The sequence below is a fragment of the Trichomycterus rosablanca genome, chromosome 19 (genome assembly GCF_030014385.1).
Source record: "Trichomycterus rosablanca isolate fTriRos1 chromosome 19, fTriRos1.hap1, whole genome shotgun sequence".
Taxonomy (NCBI): Eukaryota; Metazoa; Chordata; class Actinopteri; order Siluriformes; family Trichomycteridae; genus Trichomycterus; species Trichomycterus rosablanca.
Window position 1 is genome coordinate 6,271,168 of NC_086006.1, and position 24,537 is coordinate 6,295,704.

The 24,537-nt window shown below is 37.1% G+C and overlaps 1 protein-coding gene across 1 annotated transcript; it reads left to right on the plus strand.

Annotated features, from left to right (window-relative positions):
- The first annotated feature begins 14,383 nt into the window (after positions 1-14,383).
- Positions 14,384-24,302, plus strand: fam131c (family with sequence similarity 131 member C). Its single transcript, XM_063015955.1, has 6 exons — positions 14,384-14,458; positions 18,052-18,122; positions 19,726-19,816; positions 20,915-21,145; positions 21,924-22,019; positions 23,820-24,302. The coding sequence occupies exons 1-6, from the start codon at positions 14,419-14,421 to the stop codon at positions 24,077-24,079; spliced, it is 789 nt and encodes a 262-aa protein (XP_062872025.1). The 5' UTR covers positions 14,384-14,418; the 3' UTR covers positions 24,080-24,302.
- Positions 24,303-24,537: the final 235 nt, after the last annotated feature.

The window sequence follows — 24,537 nt, forward strand, 5'->3', positions numbered from 1 at the left end:
GGTGTGTGCCTGCGACTCCTCCAGGCTCAGACTGCTAGCCGCAATAGCATGTGTGTGGACTGTGTCGAAGGCCAGGCATGGGTGCCTTAAGCGTCGGACATATGGTTGTGCTTTTACTGTGGACTGGCCTGTGTGGGGCCTGCGGCTTTCATTTTTTGGCTTTCTGTTCTTTTTAGTAGTTTACAAAATGTTTCGGTTTTTAAACCTCTTTACACTGTACATGTGTTGACACTACTGTTCATGTATGAATCTGTCTGTGTGTAAATTTGCCCATGTTGCTAATTTCCTAAGCTTTTAAGTGTACAACACTTTTCATATTCGATTCCAAGCTAGTGGCATTGTGGAATTTACATCCCAGCTAATTTTAGAGACGGCTTTCTGACCAAAACACACATCCTCCAATTTGGGTCTATATTGGTCTTTCTTCTGCAAACTGTTTTCCCTCAGTTCTTACTCTTATTCTTTAAATTTTTCCCTGCATTTGTTACCCATTATCTTTAAATAATTGTTTTAAATCTTTAATTCTTTAAAATGGCTTTAAGCAGTTACCTGTTTGTTGATGGCTAATTTTACTTATACATTTTTTTGTGTAAATTTGTCACTACAATGCAGACAATCAATAGTTTAATTATAAAACAAAAAGTACTCATAAAACTAAATATTTGAGGCATGTGCTGCTTTAGCGTCCAATAGTTTGGAAAAGTCATTGCCTTTTCTTATTGTCTTTGCTATTACATATTTGCTACTAAAGATGTAGCCATGGATTGAACATGAATTGAACATAGACCAAATCTACCGGGATTGGGGAGGGGGGCATCCTTCTAACTGGAACACTGGTAGATCCTAACATAACATCAAGCTAATAAGCTTGATGTTGGGGGGGGGGTTTGTTCGGTTATTAAAATATAGATTACTATTAATTGGGGCAGCGCCCCCCCCCCCCCCCCCCCCCCCCCCCCCCATCCTGAATATTGTGATTACAGCCTTGTAATACCAACAAACATCTGGTTGGTGTGAGTGCTATGGCCCCCCTTTGATTGATAAATGGGGTACAGGGAGTGATAAAGTGCACCAAGCAACATTTAAATAAACAAGCCAGTTTAGTTTATTTTAAAAGAGTTGTTAACAGCAGTGGATTTAACATCTGTGAACAATAATTCAGCTTCACAGCATCTACATTGTGTTAAAGTTAGGACGCCCACTTTTTAACCTAACTTTAAGGTGGGCCATTTAAAAACTTCTAACAGTCAGAAAATGTTTCTTTATAGACATGTAGATCCCACATTTTTGTCCTGCTGTGTAACTCACTATGCCTCAGCTTTAGCTCACAGACAGATGACCTTACATTCTCCTCATGAGTTTCTGATTGAGAGTGAAATTTATTTCTCCTTCAGTGAAGACATTTAGGTCCTGATGCAGCAAAGAACACTCTGTTCTACTGTCCCACTACCACGCTTGACTTATGGTGTAATGTTCTTAGTATAAAATAATGTATTTGCTTTTTATCAGACAGACATTTGTGTTATTATTTTCCTTTGCCCATCTGAAATTTTCCCTCAGATCTTGACTTACAAACCATAGTTAGAAAACGTAGTGTTGTATAATTATGGACTGGCACAGCTGCGCAGCTGGTACAGAGGGGGTGACAAGCACCAGGGTACTGGGTACCTAGGATTGATCTTCGTCTCCAGTCACTGTGAGGAGCTTCACATTTATTTCTCTGTAGATTGGCTGGTCTATATTACACCTAGGTCTAAGCGCATAAATATGTGTGTATGTTGTTATTTTTACAGCAGTAGTACACTAAATGAAGTTTTTAGTAAAAAATGAATTAATGTTTATTAGGGACTTTTAAAGTAAATGATTAACTTTTTACAGCGAAAAACAGGTAGAACAGAATACACAGTGAAATAGACCATTTTACATCCACAACAAAAATAAACAAAAGCACTTATACTTGTTAAGCAAAATCACTTATACTTATGTTATTCAACAAAATCAGATAACTTTATTATATTACCATGCTTTACTTATTTGATCTATGTAATTCCTGTTCATAAAACCATTATTTAGGAAGGAGGGGAGACAATTGTGTATCAGGTTGCCTAGTAAAGTTAAACACAAATCTTGATTACACTACATGTCAGCTGGGTTTCTTTTATGTCTGCGTCGCTGTTGTAGTTGTTTCTATAGAAATGCCACTTGTTATTTTATTACACTGCTATTCTCATGTTAATGTTTCCTAACTGCCCTGTGCTGAATGTGCCCTTTATAAGCTTATCTATCACCATGCCATATATTATATCTTATCTGTTTTTCATGCCACAGGAAATGTTTGATTTTATTCACTTTACATACTAAACCAACAGTGAGAAGGTTTTCAAAAACTCCAGCAATTAAAACCCTTTAATGGTCTGCTCAACCATTTGGTTAAGCTTACTTTGGTAATACTTGGGTAAAAATAAGCTGTACACATCTTGTACATGTGTTAAACTCAAAAATATTGGTAGATGACACTGTTATTTTAAGGAAAAGTCTTTCTAACCTATATGTCAACTTAAAGCAAGCAGCTGAAAATCATCCATGAAAAGTTGCATTGTTTTTGTAATCATCTCAACTGTTTGGTCGAGACTCATTAGAAACACTGTGTGCACTAGTAAAAACATTGTTTGTTGTTGGTATAGTCCCAAGAACCTAAGAAATGCAAAGAAATATTTTTTTAAACATTATTTTCTTGGTGAGACCATTAAAGGGTTAAAAAAAATCAAGTCACTTGAACACCAGCAGTAAAGGTATGATCAGTTATTAAAGTTGTATTTTTATGGTAAGCAATGTGAATTGTAAATTGGGTCTAGAATGTAAATTGGGCTATGTCATTCACATCACAGTCAGGAAGTGGAGATCACGACCCTCTCATGTTCAGATTAATGAAATTCTGTCTACTGCACGTTTCCTCAAGCCAAGAAAGTCTTTTCATCAAGATATTCGATACGTGGGTCTATTTTAAATTATACAGAAACATTAAAGGGATATGTATGTCATGGGATTTCAATGATTTCTGCAACTATTTATTTTCTGGGACTGGACATTAGGACAGACACTTATTTGTCCAGAAAATGTTTCAATTTTGAGTCGTTTTCTGTGTTTATGTTGTTTTCATATAATTTGATGGGACAAAATACAAAAAACAACACAATAATTTTTACTTTTGGTTTTTAGGTGGTGTGGTATATGGTATGTGGCAAGTTCTATATTGTTATATTGCATTGTGGCACGGCCCTCTTATTCCTCATTAGTGATTACAGCATCTCTGTGCCAATATTCATTCAGTTCATAATGTTTTGTTGTCACTATACATTAAGTGCATATTTCCTCTTAAAAAGGATTTTAACTATAAACTAAAATATAAACAAAATTGTATTTAAAAGCATAAACATGTATTTTAAAATTGATCATGTTAAGAGGCTTTCAGACCCCACTAACATTAGTACTTTGCTGCAAAGCTGTTTGTTGTTAATTAGAGCTTTAAGATTTCTGTGGTAAGATGAGGTTTTGCAGCATCATGTGTCAATATTGGCCCATTTTATTTTGGTAAACCAATACAATTTCCAAGGTTATTTGTAATTTTAAAATCCTCTATAAATATTTAATTGAAGTCAGAAGATTGGTTAGCCTATGCAACCATATTTACCTTCTTTTTTTTTTTGTCCTAATGAGCCTTGATTAGACCAATTGATTTTTTAATATGTACCAGTACATTCCTCTGTTTAAATTTTTTCAGTTATATGTCATGTTTCAGTACTTATTGCATAGAAGCAGCCCCATATAATGATGCTCTCAACTTCATACTTTACTGTGGATATGCTGTTCTTGGGATCCTAGGAGCAACCCTTAGTTTTCACCACAGACAAGCTGAATTATCGCCAAAGATTTCAATTTTGAGAGACCCCAATGGTCTGAAAGCAATTTTAGCTTCTTGAAAGCTTAAGCCATAATGTTTTATTAATCCACAGTATTTGGTCGACAGGAGTATTTGACAGTCTTTTTAAACTTTATCACTTCTCTACTAGCGTTCTGCAGCGTTTCCTCCTCCCTCCTTTCCTACTGTCGACATGTGTTTCTCAGGCCATTAATCGTTACTGCCTTCACAACGAGAACCCCAGCAGATAATTACAATAATTAAACCAATTAGACAGCATATGGAAAGAGGGTTTTGTCTGCCCCGAGGCTCATGAAGTCTGCTATTCATCCCATGTGCAAGTTGCAGCTGAGGTGGTCCCAGCTCTGGTTCTGCTTTAGAAACGGGTTGGGAAAATGGTCTCAGTCCTGTTTCGGATTAATGCAATTTCCTTTTAGTTGAGCCTTGAATAATTCTATGTGCTGCAGGCATTGAATACCAGTCCGAGTTGTCCGAATGATAACATGAGCTACTTGTGTCATTGTATGGTCCCGGTCTGCCCGAGGCTGCCCAACCTATTGGACAAATGAGTGAAAATAAATGGAAACAACATGAATGAGTGGGAAAGGGTGTAAAACAGATGCAAGAGGCCATGAACTGCTGCACAGACGCTTTACAACTTATAAATTTTCACTGACCATTTTAACAGTTCCCAGTGTGTTTGACATTTTTATTCCCCTCATTTAACTATTAGGGCTTTTAGGCTCTACTTAAAATACCTAATACATGTTCAAATGTATCAAAAACATTTTCAATACAGTTCAGCCGCAAAAATAAATACATAATGTTATTGATTTAAAAAACAGCTAGGCACCACACACTCACCTAGGAGCAATTAGGATTAGTCAATCTTACATGTTTTATGAGGTGTAATGAAACTAAAGTACCCAGGATATATGATATACCAGGATATACCAAACTAACATGGATATATAAAGAACAGTCCTCACTGAGAGTGACTGGATGTAAAGTTTGAACCCAGGTCTCCAGGACTTATGTTTCCTTGTGTCGCCTGTTCTGCCAGCTAGTGCTACCACATACAACCTCTAAATAAAAGAAAATAAACAAAACAACACATTCCCTACACATTTAAACTTTAGAATTATTGGCACCCTTGGTAAAAATGAGTATAAAGGTTATTTATCGTAATTTTATTCCAAGAGAATAAGCATATGCAACATAACAAGCAACAAAATACGCGAAATGTAACCAAAGCATGTCTACAGTTATATATACACGATCAGCCATAACATTAAAACCACCTCCTTGTTTCTACACTCACTGTCCATTTTATCAGCTCTCATTACCATATAGAAGCACTTTGTATTTTTACAATTACTTTTCACCGGTGACACAGGGGTCAAATAAAAACATGCAAATAAAATAAGATAAAAAGTGTTTAAAAACTTCACTAAAAATGACTTAAAAGGTTACCATATTAAAATACCCATCTTGGGGGCCACCAAATCTCTACACCTGCCAACAAACTAGGCAAGCCAGAATAAAATCTTTTTTTAATCTAAAATCTGTGTAAGTACCTGGATCTTGCTGGGTGCTACTGGAACTTTGACTGGACATAGGTGAGGTGATCAGATGAAGGAACCCTTAAGGTGCGAATACAACAAATAATTTTTATTACATAGAAAATAACCTTACAATCAAATCAATAACAAATAATAGGTTTGTATGTTCTTAAATGTTTTAGGTCTCTTTTAAGTCTTGCATGGGGTTTCAGTATGGAGTATATAATGGTATGACTACATATGCCCAGAAACAACACATCCTAACCTCACACAGTTTCCCAAATTTCTAAGGAATGTTTAGTTACGCCTTTTGAAAGAAAGACGGCATCTGTAGAGTACTTGGTGAAAGGAGGTATGTCTGAGAAGGTGTGAGAATAGTGAATAAACAATGCTGGGAAGCTGCTGAGCTTTAGACTAGTGAAGAACAACTATAGTATAGTGTACTATCTGCAAATGAATCATTGGGAGTAAACTTTTACAACAATTTACCTCTTCTAGATAAATCACTGACATATTTAGACTGTCCCTTGGAAATTAACATGGTGGGAAAGGGTACAGTCATGACAAAAAGTACAGCCTTATTAACTCTATATTTTTATTATTCGGAAATAATGTAAATATGAATTAATTATTTTTTAGGTGGAAAAAATAAGTACACTCAATTCATAACACTTTTAGCAACAATAATTTGAATTTTCTGTTGGACTCAAGTCCCTCACGTAATGTATTCTTACCCATTCTTCTGATTGATTCAGTATTTTGATATTTACAAGCTTTCATTTATTCACAGCTTTTTAAAATCATGCCACAGCATGTCACTGGTGTTCAGGTCTGGACTTTGTTTTGGCCATTCCAACACCTTGGGTTTTTCTCCTTTAGCCATTAAGATGTCAATTCAGTTTCCTGTTTCATGGCAGCGGTTTGGGAGGGGAAGGAGGGATTTACTGTTCCAGCAGGACTGGGGCCCCTGTGCACAAAGCAACGTCCATATAGACATGATTTGTCAAGTCCTGACCTGAAACCTGAATAAACACCTTTGGGTTCATTTCAGAAATCAGTTTCTGAGCCAGACCCCCGTCATGAGATATTAGTGACACACCTCAGAAATGCTTTTTTGACTGAATGGGTTTAAATTCTCCTAGACACATTACAGCATGGTTTTGGAATGGGATGTCTAACAAACTAATGGTCAGATGTCCACATATGTTTGTCTGTATAATGTAGGTAGGTCAAACATTTTGGTTGTACTAGGTTGTACTGCCAAGAAGTAAAAGTACCAGCAGGCTGATCTTATTTCTGGAAGTGTTTTTAGTTTACAGGTTGAAAATCTCCTGAAGTTTCTTTGCAGTGCTGGTAATCAACTCAGAGTGATGAAGGAGACTTGTAGGAATGTGTACATAGACTGAGGGAAATTGAGCCTCAATGCCTCGCTGACATAAAAGTGACTTTTTAAAACCGATTGATTGTGTCCATGAAATTCTTTGGCATGATACACAGACCACATTTTTCTTTAACTGATTTAAACAGAAGCATTTCAGCTAAACAAGTCATAATGTATAAAACCTGCAGTTATTAATACATCACCTGTTTCTCGTTCACTTATGGCTTTGGTTTTCTCTTTCCACCACTTCTAATTTGTCTCAGCTAGGTTAACTAATTTCTTTAGGCACTTTGAAGTTTGATCCTTTTTTCATGCATTCTTTTTAAATAACATACACTGGTCCATCACGTCTAATCTTCAGAGACAGCTCTGAAACAGCAAAGGTCTTTTCCAAAGCGTAATCACAAAGAATTATTTTGACAGGGAGCCATTTCTTGGAAAAAACAGTCCTCTGAATAGATTCCATTTTATTCTTTGACGGAGTTAACCTTCTGCCTTTCACATGGCTCTTGGCTGCCGTGTTGTGTTTATAACAGTCTCTCCAGGGTAATAACCACTGACATGCTCTTTAAAATGGATTATTGCTTCAGTTGTGTTATTTTTGGTGACAGAAGCATGTAAACCAAATGGAAACAGAAAAACAAAAGGAAGGGACTCTGCAAGCCAGAGATGTCCAGAGTGACTACGGAACAAGTCCTAAATATAACGTGGTTGGGTTTTTGTGTTTGTCTCGGCTGGAGATTGGACTGTATGGAAATGTTGATTAATTATTGTGGGTTTAAGAAATACTGGAAGTCCAGCTGTAAACGTGGAAAGCTTTGTGTTAAAGGAAAATTTGTTTTTATAGAGCTTTTTATATTACTGTTGTCCCACAAACCAGCCAAACAAAACAGAGCTTATGTGCTTCAGGGAAAGTGTCTTGGTACTTTATAGCTGCCTATAATAGCACTCATAACTGGCCTGATTTGTGTTCCATTTATGTCAAACACATTAACAATGACTGTTGTTTGGTACTTCAGTTTCCTTCCATCTACCAAAAACAGGTGGCAAATGAGCGACTACATTTGTGAGTACTGCCCAGAAATGAACTGGCACCCTGTCCCGGGTGTGTTCCTGCCTTGCACCCAATATTTATTTCTGGGTAGCAAAGGACCCACTGTGATAATAATCAAGAAAAAATGGTTTTAAACTAAACCAACATTTGTGCATATGAAGTTTGGTTAGAAGTTTATACCTTTATTTAGATTTTCTGTTCAGCTTTAGCCATAATTCCAATTTTATAAAATCTCACATGATTCTTTAATTTGTTTATTTTTACAAAATGATTTATCCTGTTCATGGTATTGATGCAGGAGTACATTTACACCATCAAAGACTTGCAAATGTCTTGCAAATGACATTCCAATTTATCTCAAAGGTGTTCATTTGGCTTGAGGTCTGGGCTCTGTGCAGCCTACTGGAGTTACTATATTACCAAATTACCATATTATTATTGTTTAAGTATTTTTAAAAGAGAAAAACAAGATAATATCACCATATCAAGTCACATTATGTAGTACAGAACTAACTGCCAGTTAACAGAGACAGAGATAATAGGTGGCCACCCTTCTGGACAGCCACATTTATAATTTGCAGTCTGCTGACGCACAAGATTGGAGTAAAAAGTATTTGCTAACAAACTAGTGATTAGGGACTCCTTTACATTTGACCATTATATGTGACTGGCAAATTACTGCCAAAATTCTACATTAGAATAGTTTATTTTTCTAAGAAGTACTTGGTAACTCTCAGGTTGGGCTGTATTGACAAACCTTTTGCAAACCTAATCTATATAATCAAAATCAACAAAATAAGGGAAAGGTAATAATAAAAAAATCAATCTTATGTTTCAAGATTGTTTAATGCCAGCGGCATCTCTTGTATCCTGTTACTTTACATAAAACTATCCAGAGAATGACTAAGAAATGTGGACAAGTATAGGAAATTCCTCATCTGCGGCACTGCTGGTGTGATGAACATGTTCAGACGCATGTCTGTGCAGAGTCTCAATTTAGGCGTTTAAGGCAATATTTACAATACCTTGCATCCTGCCGCGTATCCCCTCAATTATGGAAAGTCAGCGACAGGAAACAGAGGCTCTGCTTTATTCATTAAATAAATATAGTAGTGGCTTTTAAACAGCACTCATTTGTAAGGGGAACCCTCATGGTCTCGCACTAATTGTTCTAAACGACTCCCAAAAGAACAGAGAGAGTGTAGTTCTCATGGTATGATCTCTGGAACTGAATTAGCTGCTAAATGACCTATGAAAAGTAAACAATAAGAAAAGTCCTGCTTATTAATCATGTTATTTTTATTTCTTTCTTCATCTATCTTCAGTTATTGCTTAGTTCTTGTTAGGGTCACAGTGGGTGCACAGACTACCTCTGTGCCCCCCAGCACTAATCTCCCACATGTTTAAACCTTCTTGGTGCAAAACGGATGTATTTAAACCAAGGCTATTATTGTTGGGTAAAATAAATAACTGCTGAAAATAATGTAATAAATTTTAATGTAAAGAAGTTCCCAGGACACAAGCTGATGTGAAACAACATCTCTATCAGTTGTGCTGTTGTTGTGACAATTTGTATTATTTAATAAACTCATAATAGTTATGAGAATAATTGGACACGTTTACTTATATCACATATATGTATAATTTATACCAAATGTTAAAAAATGAAAACTGAAGGTTTTAGTGGGGATTCTACACTTACTGGCAACTTTATTATGAACACCTGTACACTTCATTATTATTCTAATTATCCAATCAGGCAGTCATAAGGCAGCAGTAATACAGACATGGGTCAAGAGCTTCAGTCTGAATTTACATCATACATTAGAATGCAGACCATTGTGATCTGAGTGACTTTGACAAGTGAACAGTTGAGTAAGACAGAAACGGCTGATCTGGGATTTTTCCAGAGGTCAGAGGAGAACGAGCAGACTGGTTTGAGCAGACAGGAAGGCTATGGTAACTCACAAAACAATTATTATTTATTTAATCATTATTTATAATTGTGTTTTACAAATAGTGTATTAGGCACTCTTCTTACAATGTCTTCTTACAGCCCAAAATCAGTTGGGACAGCATGAAAAATACAAATACAAGGAATGCAACACATTCCAAAAAAAGTAGGTACAAGAGCAATTTAGGGCAACTAAATAATAATGTCTATATACTAATATTTCAAATAGCTGACCAGACAAAACATGAAATATATTGGGTTCATACTGTCTGCAATGAAATAAAAGTCAGTGTAACACTGCTTTTGCTTTTAATGAGCATTTTCCATACAGTCCCCCTGTCTTTTTCTGATTTGGAGTTGTAAAGATACACTATTAGATTCATACTACATAGCAACAGCAACTTGAACAGCAAATGTATTGCTTTGGTTCATAATAAGTCAATTCTATACGTTCCCAGTAATCGAATGACTACTTTTAAAACTGAAATGAAAGCAAATAAATACACTAAAAATGAAATTAAAAAGACTGAATATGAAATGAAGTCAGATGAATTCTTATAAAAGATAAGTGCCTATGTTGTAATAATATAGCAAAAAAGGACATTTATAAAGAGATCCAACTGAAAAAAATATACATTAATAATGAGGGGTGTCGGCGCCCAGGTGGCGCAGCGGGATATTTGTCGGTTAGAAACTTGGCTTTGCCACCGGTCAGCTGGGCGCTATCTAGCGGGCATAATTGGCAGTGCCTGCAGCAGACATGGTTCTGCTAGGGTGGAATGACTGGACTATGTGGGTGGGGTCTTCAAATGCTGTGTAAGGACCCTGATTGGCAGATAGAGAGCGCATAGGTGAAAAAATTTTTCTGCTGAGGGCTGCGTGTGGTTTAGGGGAGGCGTGAGCACCAATATATCCACCTCGACTGCAATCAGGGATCCCCCAGCAGCGGAAGACAAATTGACTACGCTAAATTGGGGATAAAATGGGAGAAAATGCATAAATAAATAGAAAAAAATAATAATAATTAGGGGTGTCCATTTACAAAAAAGCCGATGTATTGTCTATGAATAGATTTACATTAACAGTGTTTAGCAGATGTTTTAATCCAAAGTGACTTGTAGCTGGGACTGATTACAAACCAAGCAACTGAGCGACAATATCCAGTCAAATGTCCTGTCTGTTTAAAGTGAGAGTTGTCTTTTTTCTAATCATTATTGTGCTTCTATGTTTTATAAGTGGTGTTTTTTTCTTCACTATTTGATTGACAGGGATATTTAATAAATCTGATGACTCATGTACATGTTCATGCAAACACTTCATTATAAAACTGTAGTCATATATTTGCTCTGTTCTTGTTACCTCTCATTAACCGCACTGCTACAACATGTTACAAACTGACTAGAATAAAGGGAGTAAATTCTCACAACCCAAACGCCTGCACAGTCACGCAAACACATTTAAGGACTATTTATATGTCATAAGATGCCATAAGGGGTAGTTCTGTAGTGGGGTGTTGGTTATTTTTTATGATAGCACTAATGTAATTTTTCGTGCCTGCTTGTGACTTCTTGGATTGCCCTGGGGATTTTTACTCAGGATGATTCAGTACTAAATTCCTGTGGTGTTACTCTATCTAGGTGGATTACTTTTAATTTCTGTTTGCCAGCTTTTTCAGTGTGGTCTTAGTCATGATGTGTGGAAATATCCCACATATCATCCTTACTGATACAGAGGCTTAAAGTACAAAGTTTATTATGGGTTTCAGATGTTACAGAAGCCTTCATGGTTATGCTCAGTAATCGCTTCATCCTTATCAGGAACACGGTGGGTCCGGAGAAGCTTTTGTTGAAACAATAGACGCAGGATGGGACTATATTCTGAACTATATAAAATCGGTTCCAGATGGGTTCAATCTATAATGACATTTTAGCCTCCCACGTGGTGAATAGCATGTGGGATAGAGAACTTAAACCTATTGGAAATCATTACTTTATAATATATTTCAGCCCTGATTTTAGTCTTTTTTTCAACACGCTGGACCCAGGAGGGCAATTTATAATTATTCCAATGAGTTAAGTTGTTAATTAATGTTAAATTACTATTCACAATGTGTAAGGATATATTTTAATTTGAGTTTTTCTTTAATTATCTTGGAGTTTTATTTAGATATTACACACAAGTAGGATGTTGCTGATGGCCTATTGGAAATGATAATGCATCTCCTTTTAACGTTGACAACAGAGTAGTGCAGTACAGTAATGTTGACTGAGGTTCTTTGTGTGTGTGTGTGTGTGTGTGTGTGTGTGTGTGTGTGTGTGTGTGTGTGTGTGTGCCTGATGCTCTATTATAAGTTGTTGCTCTGTTTAGGCTTTATTTCCATTTTGCTCCTTGTGTTTCTGGGATAGGCTCCAGACAAACCACAACACCTATCAGGATAAAGCCCTCACTGAAGATATATAAATAATGAATGAATGACCTCTTTGCAAAGCTTTTATATCCTGACATGGATTAAATGTGTGGGAATGGGCAAAATAAGCCATCAGATTGGCTTTATTAGTAGTAAAACACAGGATGAAATTTTACTATGTACCCACAAATAGGAACACACACGAAGAAAGAAAAAAAAACAGGAAGCGAGGGAAACCTGACCCCATCAAGACATAACCAAAATAAGGATATTAGGAACCCTTTTAGATTCTTGGAACATAAATGTGTTTGCCTACTTTAACCACACAGTGTCAGGCTTTTCCACAGAGATAAGTTTTACCCACCTGAAATTCCCAGAGTAGTCTAGCGACTTGAGTCAAATAGGGATTTGTAACTCTAATTTGTCATATTTAGGAATTCCCCAAACTGTCCTTTTGTGTTGAGTGAATTTAAATTGCCATCCTATTAAACTAATAGTGTGCTAAATTGCATTTTGACCAAAGATGATGCCACTATTGTGAGCGTATATGATGTATATGGATTGGGACACTGCCCTTCAACTTGCCACTGTGCAACCCATTACAGCAAGTTTTAGCAACAATGTAATGTTGAGTTATTGTATTTAAGAAAACATTTTATAATTAGTATTAGATTTAAAAAAATATATATTACTGCCTTAAAGTCCCCGTGCGCTTTCGTGCGTTCTGTGTGTCTTCGTGCGCCATCGGGCCCTGAGCGCCTCTGTTTACGCCTCCGTGCACCTCTTTGCGCCCCCAGCGCCTCTTTTGCCCCCAGTGCGCCTTCATTCGTCTCCATGTAACTGGTTTAAACTTGATTTTTTTCTACTGCGCGTTTTTATAATAAGGAGTCACATCCAAATAAGGAGTCACATTAAAGCAAAGACTGTGAATCTTCCAGCTATTTAAATGTAAATTCTTATTTTTCAATAAATGCTTTAACATGGTAAACACGTAGCAGAAGGGAGCTGATGTATCCCACATGCTATATGATATCAAGCCTGGCTGTGTCTAGTTAGTTAAACTGGCTTACTAATTAAATAGGTGAACTGGTTGGTTGAAAATCAAGGGGACTCTGTTTTTACATGGTTAAATGGATGTTGGATGTGGATGTAACCTTTTGCCCTCTGCATTTTACTAGTGGTCTCAGACATTTGGTCCACATTGTTTATTGGTCCACATTGTTACTTATTAAGAAAGAAAGAAAGAAAGAAAGAAAGAAAGAGAAAGAAAGAAAGAAAGAAAGAAAGAAAGAAAGAAAGAAAGAAAGAAAGAAAGAAAGAAAGAAAGAAAGAAAGAAAGAAAGAAAGAAAGAAAGAAAGAAAGAAAGAAAGAAAGAAAGAAAAATAAATTTTGGGGGTACTGAGGTTCAACTTGTTGACACTAGATGGCAGAAGAGAGCTTTGGATCAGATGACCGTGTTTCATTTGCTATTCTCCCAGGTTTTTTATGAACATGATTTCTCTGATGATCTCATTTAAATGATCTATTATCGTCATACAAAACTACACTGTTCATCTTCAAATCATAATTTCAATGGACCAAATCAGAATATCTTGTCAATACTGTGAAAAATATTACCTACCAACATAAACTGTATCCTACAAATACATGACATCCTTTTGCCCTCTGATTAGCTCCTAATTTGAATATGCCCAACACAGGCTTCTCTAAATATTGCCCTTTCCAAAAGAACTCGAACACCCATCATCTTCAGGGTTGAGTGAACAAGTGAAAAGGGTGTAATTATCAGCATGTAAAGGCTGAAGGTGAGAGGAAAACACAGGGGAGGAGGTAGGGTGGAAGAGGAGGGACACCGAACAGCAGGCAGTGTGCACTCGGGTTTTTCCTCCTTTTTACTCACTCTCTCACTCTTTCTCACTCTATCACCATCACACACTCTGACTCTTCCTCAGGCTCTGTCACCCCCTGCTCTTTCAGCTCCACAGATGGCAGGAAGTGCTTCACTCTGTCGGATAGACATCAAGTTTTGTTCTGTCCTTGTCAGATCTTCAGCTCAAAAGCTGCCCGTCTTGTCCCTAATCTGTCTCTGGTCGTCCCTAAATCATTCAGCATGGTGAACAGATAATTAATTACCTGGCTGATGGTCACCATGGGTGCCTGCCTCTGCAAAGGTCACCAAGGTCAGTTTATGTTTACTTGTCTTTCTGTGTGTCTGTCTGTGTTTCATATATTTTTCTGATCATTTTAAAGGTGGTATACATTTTCAGAATATACAGCATGTCCATTTGTGTAGATTGTACAGAATAAACAAGGGGTCTGTACATTTGAATACATTGTTCAGGTTCAAAACAGTTTGTATGTTTTAATGTTACAAATTATAGAAATAACATTGAGTCTGTCTGGTAATGTTTATGTAGACCATTTATTTGGTATAGATTGTATTTATTATATAAAAATTTTTGTCTGTGGGGTATAGATTGTATGGAGTGTGTTTATCCATTTGGTGTAAATAGTATAGACTGTAAAGACTGAATAGCATCTGTTTATTTGATATAGACTGTACTAATTACCAAAGTATGCATATTTATAAGAGACTGTACTTGAAGTTGTATAGACTGTTTGATATAGATAGTGCACATTATACGGAGTGTGTCTATTGATTTGGTACAGATTGTACAAATTAAATGGAGTCTGTCTACTCATTTGGCACACAGTGTACAACTTATATACTATAAATTATATTTGCCTATTTGGTATAGATTAAACTATGCTTTTATTTACACAGATTGTGTATATTATGTACAGTATGTCTGTTAATTTGAATGATTATATAAATTATGTCCATTTATTGCATATACACTGTCAATTTGATATACTCTGAACTGATTGTAAAGAGTATTTCTTTCCATATATTTCTTTCACAAATATGCCTTATAGATTATGTCTGTCCTGTTATAGATAATATGGATAATACTTGTCTATTTGTTATTGATTCTACAGATTATATATGTCAAGTTAAAATCAATAATACATAAACTGTAAATATAGACTGTATAGACTATAAAAATTATGTTAACTATATATATCATATAAACATTGGTCATATGGTATACGCTGCAAGTATATTCATTAGCGGTAATTGCATAGGTTGTTTAAATCATACACATTTTTGCGCTACAGATTATACAGAGTGTGTCTGTCAGTTTTACTCTGTCTATTTATTTGGTAATGATTATGGGTTAATTAGTAGCACAACAGTTAGTCTGGATGTCACACAGTACCAGGGTCCTGATTACCTGTGTTTGAACCTTGCTTCTAGCCCCTGTCTGTCATAGGTTGTGTTTACCTGTGCAGTTTTCATCCAAGTACTTTAGTTGTCTCCCACCTACCCAAAGAGGCTACTAGTTGAACTGGCAGCTCTAAATTGATATTATGTTTGTGTAGGTGAGTGGTGCCCTGAGATGGACTGGTGTCTTGCTAGGGTTCATTCCTCACTTTTGCCTAGTGTTTTTATGTGGACTTTGGATCTGACTTTAAGCCGGATAAGAATAAAGCAGCTACTGAAGATGCTAATACAACAAATAAAGCCACTAGTCATATGGTACATTAGTGGCATCCTGGCAGTAGTGGGTCTAGAACCAAAACTCTGCAACTTTTCTGTGACAACACTTTTGTGTGTGCTTATCTTTCCATTTGGTATAGATTATTCTTTCTTTCTTTCTGTCTGTTTTACCACCACTTTAACCTGGTCAGGGTTGCGGTGGGTCTAATTCATTGAGTCAAATGCAGGAAACACTCCAGACAGGTTGCCAGTCCATGACAGAGCAGACACACACACACAGACACACAATTTTTGTAGCCCCAACTGCCCTGCCTGCTTATCTTGTGGGAAAAAAACAGAGCATCTGAAGGAAACCCATGTGGACACAGGGAAAACATGCAAACTCCACACAGAGAGGACCCTGGCCAGACAGCTGGGGAATCAAACACAGGTCCTTCTTGTTGTAAGGCAACTGTGTGACCCATTGTGCCCACTGCACCATAATATAGAATTTTTCTGTCTATTGGGTATAGATCATATCTGTTTATGTTTATCAATTATATAGAGTATGTCTGTTTAGTTGGTTTAGGTTACACCAACTATACGGATGAATGGATGAAAGGCTCACAGAAAACAACATTAAGTGACTTCAACTCCATTTAAAACAATTACACAATTAGAATTAATCAGAACTATGTTTCCATCCAACATAAATGCCTGACCTGAAAATGCTTTTGACTTAATGTGCACAAATTCTTATAGACACACTCCAAAATGTTGAGTAAAGCCTTCCCAGAAGAGTAAGGACTTTTATAGCCACAAAGAGGGTTGGCAGTGGACTACTTAATATTAATGCTGTCCACATAATGTGTCTGTCTGTGGAAATTTGTGTTTATTCTCTTACAAGAGTGATGTCAGGCACCAACTTCAGACTCCCAATTGATGTTCCAATAAATCCCAATGGTTGTCAGTGGGGTTTAAATCAGGGCTCTGTGAACTCAGTCGAACTCTGAGTTTTTTCATGTCAAACTTTGTAATGAACCACACTTTGTGCACATGGATGCAGTCATGGAGAAAAAAGACTCAAAGACACCTGCCACAAGTTGGAGGCATAATTTATTTTATATCAATGATAGTATACACCTGTTAGCAATGGGTGTGATTGAAACACCTGAACTGAATAATTAGGAGAGGTGTCTACAGACACAGAATTGATAACTGGGTACTAACAACAACACAAATTCAGTTAATTTGGAATTTGATAAGTAAATCTTTGTGCCAATCACATACTGGATGTGCAATTTATTTCTGCTGATTTGATTTTCCTCACAAAATATTTGTTCTGTCTTGGTGAATGAAAAAAGCAGATAATAGGAGCGAGTCTGTCTCATAATAATGAGAAGCATTTGACCGGCTGGCACTGTTACTCCTGGGCAGAGCGTGTATGTCTGAGGAATGTTTATTGCTGGCAATTAAATAGCATTTTGAACCAAGCAAATTGTTTTGGATGTGCAACAGAAGTGGCGAATTTTGATCTCAGAGCCTCCAGTGCAGCTACTCAGGGTTGAGATAAAGGTAACGTTCTTTAGGATTCCAGACTATCTGAAAGATGAGAGGATGGAAAGGACAGCCCTGTGTTCTCGGCTTTCTTTGAACTAGGTGGAATTCCTCTGAGAGGGCAAGGACAAGGCATGTGATATTAGCGCTCACAGATATAACAGAATGGAGTCAAATGTTTCAACATGAGCAGCCTCAAAAATAAATGATCATTTTGCATTGTGGTTTCAGGTCTGCTTGGTGGGTGGTTGTGCATATGCCAGAGATTTGAAAGCGATTAAACATGCTTTGTGGTGAAAGCACAGCGCAGCATGCTAAATGTCAGGGTCAGCATTGACGCATCATTCATGAGATGGTGCGAGTGGACACAGCACCCCTCCTCCGTTAATGCACTCTAACCAATATGTGATAGGGTACCATCAAGGAGCCAAAGACTCTGAAACGAGGTCTTCTTTAAAGTACTCTCTTACCCAGAAGGGGACCGGTGATGAATATCATCCCCACACACCAGGGGATCCCCAGAGACCAGTTGTCAGGACTTGCCTGTTGCTATGGCAACATGGAGGCAACAGGACTGATACTGGTTCACCCATTCAGTTCAAACTCATACAGGTGAAGAGTTACTTGCAAACAGATCAGAGGTAAATAACAAAAAACATGTTTGCTCTTCTCCAGAGAGTCAGAATGGCCAGCAGTATCCCATGGGAGAACTTCCATCCTGGACAGAAGGACAGCCCATTGTACAAGTGAGTACATTTCAGTTCAGCTCAGAGAAAAAACATCACTGAGCAAAAGACTGAAATGTTATGCACAAAATGTGTTTGGTTTGGTTGAGCGTGTACCCACTGATGCACCGCTGTTTTTACATTATCATCACATGAAAATCTTCTTTCCCTTAAAGCTTCTTTGTGCATCCAAAATGGTGAAAATCAAATGGAGCTAAATCCGGACTATAAGCTCTCTCTCAGTCTCTCAGACATGACCAATTACTACTCCTCCCACCCTCATTAGTTCCAACAAAAATATAAAAGTGCTGAAACTTTTTGAAGATCCCTCGATCAAATAGTGTATAGACTATATGGCCAAACGAATGGCAATTAAACCACCTGCAGCACCACTATGTCTCCTTAAAACCTTTACAATATACCGCTCAGGTGGCGCAATGGTAAAAACACACGCTGGAACCAGAGCTGGGATCTCAAATACATCGTATCGAATCTCAGCTCTGCCTTGCCGGCTGAGGCTGAGCGGCCACATGAACAATGATTGGCCTGTTGTTCATATGGGCGGGACTAAGCCGGATGGGGTCTCTCTGTCATGACTGGTGCAATTACGACCTCTGCTGGCTGATTGATGGCGCCTGCACAGAGATGAGAAAAGAGTGCTCTTAGGGTGTGTCCCTCCATACACGCAGCTAAGCTAAGCTGCACTCATCAAAATGTAGATGATAAGATGCATACGGCTGCTGCCCACGTGTCGGAGGGGGTGTGGGTTAGCTTCGTTCTCCTCAATCAGAGCAGAGATCAGCATTGGTGGAGAGGAAGCATGATGCAATGGGGCAATTGGACATGCTATAAAGGGAGAAAAAGGGGAGAAAATACATAAAGAAAAATATATATAAAAATAAAAAACCTTTACAATATCGTATGCTGCTCTGATCAAGGTGTGTGAGCCCTGGTGTTTCCAAGTGGCACCAGGTCCAAAATGACCATGACCAGGATGAAGCAGTTAGTAAAATAAACAACTTCATTTCTTAATTTAAATGCTATAAATGAATCTTTTATGCAATATGGAACAACAGCTAAAATGTTGGTGATGTATATACACAGTGAGGTCCAAAGGTCTGAGACCAGTTATAACAATGATTTATTTAGCAATGCTTTTTTAACCTTAACAAATCATATAATCAGCTTAAGAATTTGGGTGAAAAGCTTATTATGTCCCCCATTTGCTGTAATAAAAACGTGTTTTAAGTGTACAAAATCTGATGGTCCATGTCATCCCAGCACAATTTTACAATATTCCAAAGAGCATCTTGTGATGTTATTGAATTTTTGGCTTGGTCTGTCTTCAACTGCCTTTAAATGGCTTTAAGTCAGGCTACTTTGAAGAAAAATCTATGACAGTCAGCACTCATTGATTTATTTTGGTCTTTGCAAAGCTTTTGAGGTCTGAGAATTGTAATGAAAAACACTTCTTGTATGAAGACTTATCACTGACATGCAAGCCAAGCATGATCTGTTTATGAACATCTTTTGGTTTAAATTAATGTCTAATTAATGTCTATAATATACTGTGATATGCTAGATACACAACTATCCTCTCCTTTGTTTTTTGTTATCAATTCAGGGCAATCATCAGCCGTACAATGGCTCTGTGACTGATAAGAAGAACGACAATGGCTATAGCATCGGAGAGCTGGCTACATCCTCCTTGATTGGTATGAAGCACATGATGCATGTAAATCAGACAAATTACACTGCTTGCAGATTGTATAAATCACTTTAGGTCTTTGAACTTGTTCCAGTAAATGCCTTTTTAATCCTATCTGTTTACAGTCAAAAACTGTTGTATTTGCTAGAATAAAAAGAAAAAAATGTAAATTGATGGATACATTTGCTTTGTGAAAAAATATTTTCAGGGCCAACTGTGTCTCTAATGCAAATCCTAATATTTATATTTTCATAACCACAGCTGCTAATTCCTTTAGCAGATTTTTACTCAGACTACATGGTCTCAATTATGAGCAACTAAGACACAAAGCATTTACCTTCTGTACAAAAATGTAATTTAATGCTGTAGTTAATAGAACAGTTTACGCCTTAATAATATGTGTATTCATTCACACTCATTCATGGCTTCACAATTAACTATCATGTTATCTGATGATTATTTTGGTCAAGAGCTAACATTTATGCTTATGAACACTGGTTACACAACACACAGTTACCTTGTGTGTGACTATACCATTGGTTGTTTAGTAATGTAGTACCGTAGGCTGCAGTTTAAAACACCAGTTCAGTCAGTGTATGTATTACAGTTTTACTGTGTACATGATAATTAAAAAAGTACTCTTTTACTTGTTGGCCTTTCGGTGTAATGAAATGATCTTGGTTTGACAGCTCCTCAGTTTTCACCACAGCTGTAACACACGTTAAACACATTACAGCTGAAGCTAATTAAGGGTTGTTATTAAGTTCCCAATGGATTAAGCATGTTGTAGCACATCTTAGGTAATACAGATTAGCAGTAGGTGTTACAATCAGCAATATTATGTAATAATTGAATAATTGTGACATTGACAAATTATTCTGCGACTCTTAAATATTACATTCAAATATTCATTTGTTCATGTGCTGTATCATTTAACCAATGCAAACTTCATTTAAAGCTAAGTTCAGAGTTACATTCTGGTTTTCTTTGGGATTTAATATTTCTGACTGCAAATGAAGCTAGCCAAAACACAGGCTTACCTCTCACAAGACAATCAGATCCTGCTATATATTATTGATGCTGTTATTTCATTTTCTCTGCTCAGGTCTGGTTGCTACCATTAAGGAGCACATAACCAAACCAACGGCAATGGCACAGGGACGGGTGGCGCACCTGATCGAGTGGAAAGGCTGGGGAGGGGAGGGGACCGCTGGTGGAGGTTGGTGTGGCTGGAACAGGGAAGGAGGTTGGGGAGGAGCAGGAGCTACCCTGCAGGAGGATGAGCAGCTTTACTCCCACCTGACTGATGAGATCAAGGAGGCACGATTTGCTGCAGGTTAACAAACCATTTCATTCACATCATAAATAAATGTTGTCTTTTGAGTATCATCATTAATTCATTTATTTAACTATTGATCTGTTTAAATTCCATCCATCCATTTAGATCCATCTATCAATTTAATCATTAATCTACCTCATTCACCCATCTCTATTTAAATATCTATAGTTATTCATCCAGCTAAATGTACATCCATTCATCCATGTGTTGTCTGCTATCTATATGTATATTTATTTATACATTCATCTAGCTATCTATCCATTCTTCTGTCTATTATTCTATTATTTATTAATCAATCCATCCATCCATCCATCCATCCATCCATCAGTATTTTAATGTAATTCTTTATCTAGCCAAACAATCCAACCCCTTGACATTTTTTGCGTTGTGTATTTGAATTTAAATGGTTTTAATTGTTATCGTTATTAATCAAAATCACCTTTATTTGATATTTCAATATTGTAAAACCCCTTCGGTAGCAACTGCAGGTGCACCCATCCTTGGATACATCTCTAAATGATTTACAGACTTAAATTTGGGCAGTTTATCCCATTCTTCATGAGTAATTGTCTCAAGATCTCTCTGATTGGATGGCAAATGTCTATAAATTGCCATCTTCAGGTAAATATTACTGAAACAGTAATTTTACTGTCCCTATGTATTATTACTATTATCTTTTTATATATGTATATTTTAAAGCCATGTAATTTGGGTAACCATGTTCTATTTCTGACTTGGTGTTAGCATCTGATTTTGCTCTATGTCTCTATGTTAGGGGTGGCTGAGCAGTTCGCCCTGGCTGAGGCATCATTAAGTGAATGGCCTTCACAAGATGTAAATCAAGCCACAACCAATGCAGCCACTTTACAGGGTAAGAACATTTTTCCGTCCTCGAGGCTGCTTCCTTAATGTCACATACAACAAAGTGAACAACATCAGCGCTTTTACTTTTAAAACATGTAAATGTACGACTGGCTGAAAAGTCAGACATCTGCTAGAGAGGAGATGACTCACACTTATAGCTTTCTAATGAGTGTGAGAGTAATTAGCTTCTTCATTCATACTTCCTCTTATCATCTATCATCCACAAAAAGTGCTTTTGATGTGTTTTTTGTCTATGTGCTCTTATAATCCTATTTGTAGAGTAGTACATCTCATCTCTCACACAGGAGAGCTATGTACAGGAAAAAAGCTTTTAAACCATGTTTATTCTTTATTTTGCATGTACTATGAAATGGCTCTTTTGAACAGTGTAAGACCATTAAAAGTTGGTCAGTGATTGTTAGTTTGAAATTTTGTTTTGTGTGGTTCATTTTCCTGTTCATTTTTAAATAATTGTATGTTATTTTTAAGAGTTTTTTTTAAGTAAATTAATGCAAAAGCCAACATTTTCTTTTAGTGTAGTTCTTTCCAATTTCATCCTACTAGCCAAGTCTACCCATCACACAACAACTAAGACACAGAGAGCCAAAGCAAGTTAAAACGTAGTCAATGCTAATGAACATACAAAACTAAGGCTAATATCAAGGCTAAAAGCTAAAGATGTGACTGCTCATTCATGTGTCCACTACAAGTGAAAACAAATGAAATATTGTTAATAAAAGCTTGGGGCAGCACGGTCGCTAAGTGCTGTGTGGAGTTTGCATGCTCTCCGTGTCTGTGTGGGTTTCCTCTGGGTGCTCCGGTTCCTCCCACAGTCTGAAGACATGCAAGTGAGGTCAATTGGAGATACAAAATTGTCCATGAGTGTGTTTGATATAAACTTGTGAACTGATGAATCTTGTGTAACGAGTAACTACCGTGTCTGTCATGAATGTAACCAAAGAATGTAAAATATGACGTTAAAATCCAAATAAACAAACAAACTTTGTGGGATGGTGCTAATGTTTCCTTCTGCCAAGAATGTAAATGTATTGGGGCAGGTCACGCTACTGACGCATGAGAGAACCCCACACCAGCAAGGAATCAAAATGAACCCAATTGCAGGATGTTTGACCAGAACAACACTGTGACTAAAAAGCCACTTACAAAAAGGAAATAAGAAAAAGTAAAGGACAAAAATAATAAAATAATAAAAACAAAGTAATAAATAAATAGCACAAATCATCTGCAGCCTACAACAGAGACAGTGAATAGAAAAGGGATATCCAAGAACAGACATCTGGTTGTCACTATATGACAGACTGCTCTGGTCATCTGCACCAACCCAGGTCTCAGAAAAGAGGAAAGATAGGGAACCCTAAAATGTACCAGGGACAGCAAAATACCAGCAGTGGTTCCATTGTGACAGCCAAAAAGTGCAGTGACGAATTTGAAAAAGCAGAAAGACATGATTCTGAGTTACACTGCTGATCTCAATGACAGGTGGGCCTGTCAATTTCAAATTATATGCATTAATATGCAAATAAAACAGCCCCTATTGTCCTGTAAAGGCTTTCATCAAGATTTTGGGGTTAATTAATAAATTGGAGTCTGTTTGGTAAAAATAGCGTTTGGGAGGTTAGGCACTGATGTTTGACGAAAAGTGGTGTCTTAAAATCGAAATTCCAATTAATCCCAAATGTTTTCAGTGAGTAAGGGACTTTCTTAATTGTATTAATTGTATTATTGTATTTGTCACCACTAAGGCTGACCTTTATTGATAAACCATGTTCTCCTGCTCTTTTTACAGCCCGTGAAGGCCTCTATCTTTCTCAGTTTCTCATGGATGGAGGAAGTTTAGGGGTTCCCCAGCACCTGTACAGCCTGCACGTGGAGGCCAATGCTGAACCTGGCTCTCAGCCTAATATTCAAGCTCCCCAACCCTTCTACTGCAGCCTGGTGTTACAGCCGGAATTACAGCAACCCCTACAGGAGCAGAGGACTTTACCAGCCAACGGTCCTGTCCGACACGCAGACAGCAGCTCCGAGGATGAAGTCTTCTATAACTGAACTTTTGATGTCAGAGAACGCAGGATGAGTAAAAATGAAAAAAGGTAGTTTGGAAGAAGAAAGAAGTGAATGTTAAGCTAATCTTATATGACAAGAGTAAAGGTTTACATATGACTTGAACTTGTGTACTATGAGGCCAAAAATATATAGATACAGCTTGTGATTAATGGGTTTGGTTATTACAACTCTACACATTGTTAACAAGTGTATTGCAATTGGTGTTAGAATGGTCATACTGAAGTGCATTCTTTACTACTGGCCAGTTGATAAATTAATGCTCTGCTAAAAATGACTTAGTCAACTAGTGCTGTCATTGTTAAATGGAAATGATTCAGAGCAACAACAGCTCAGAACTAGCCCACACAATCTCACAAACGAGGACCATTGATTGCTGAAGTGTGTAAAATTATCTCTAAGCCACAACACTATCAAATTCCATGCTGCATCTAAAACAATAT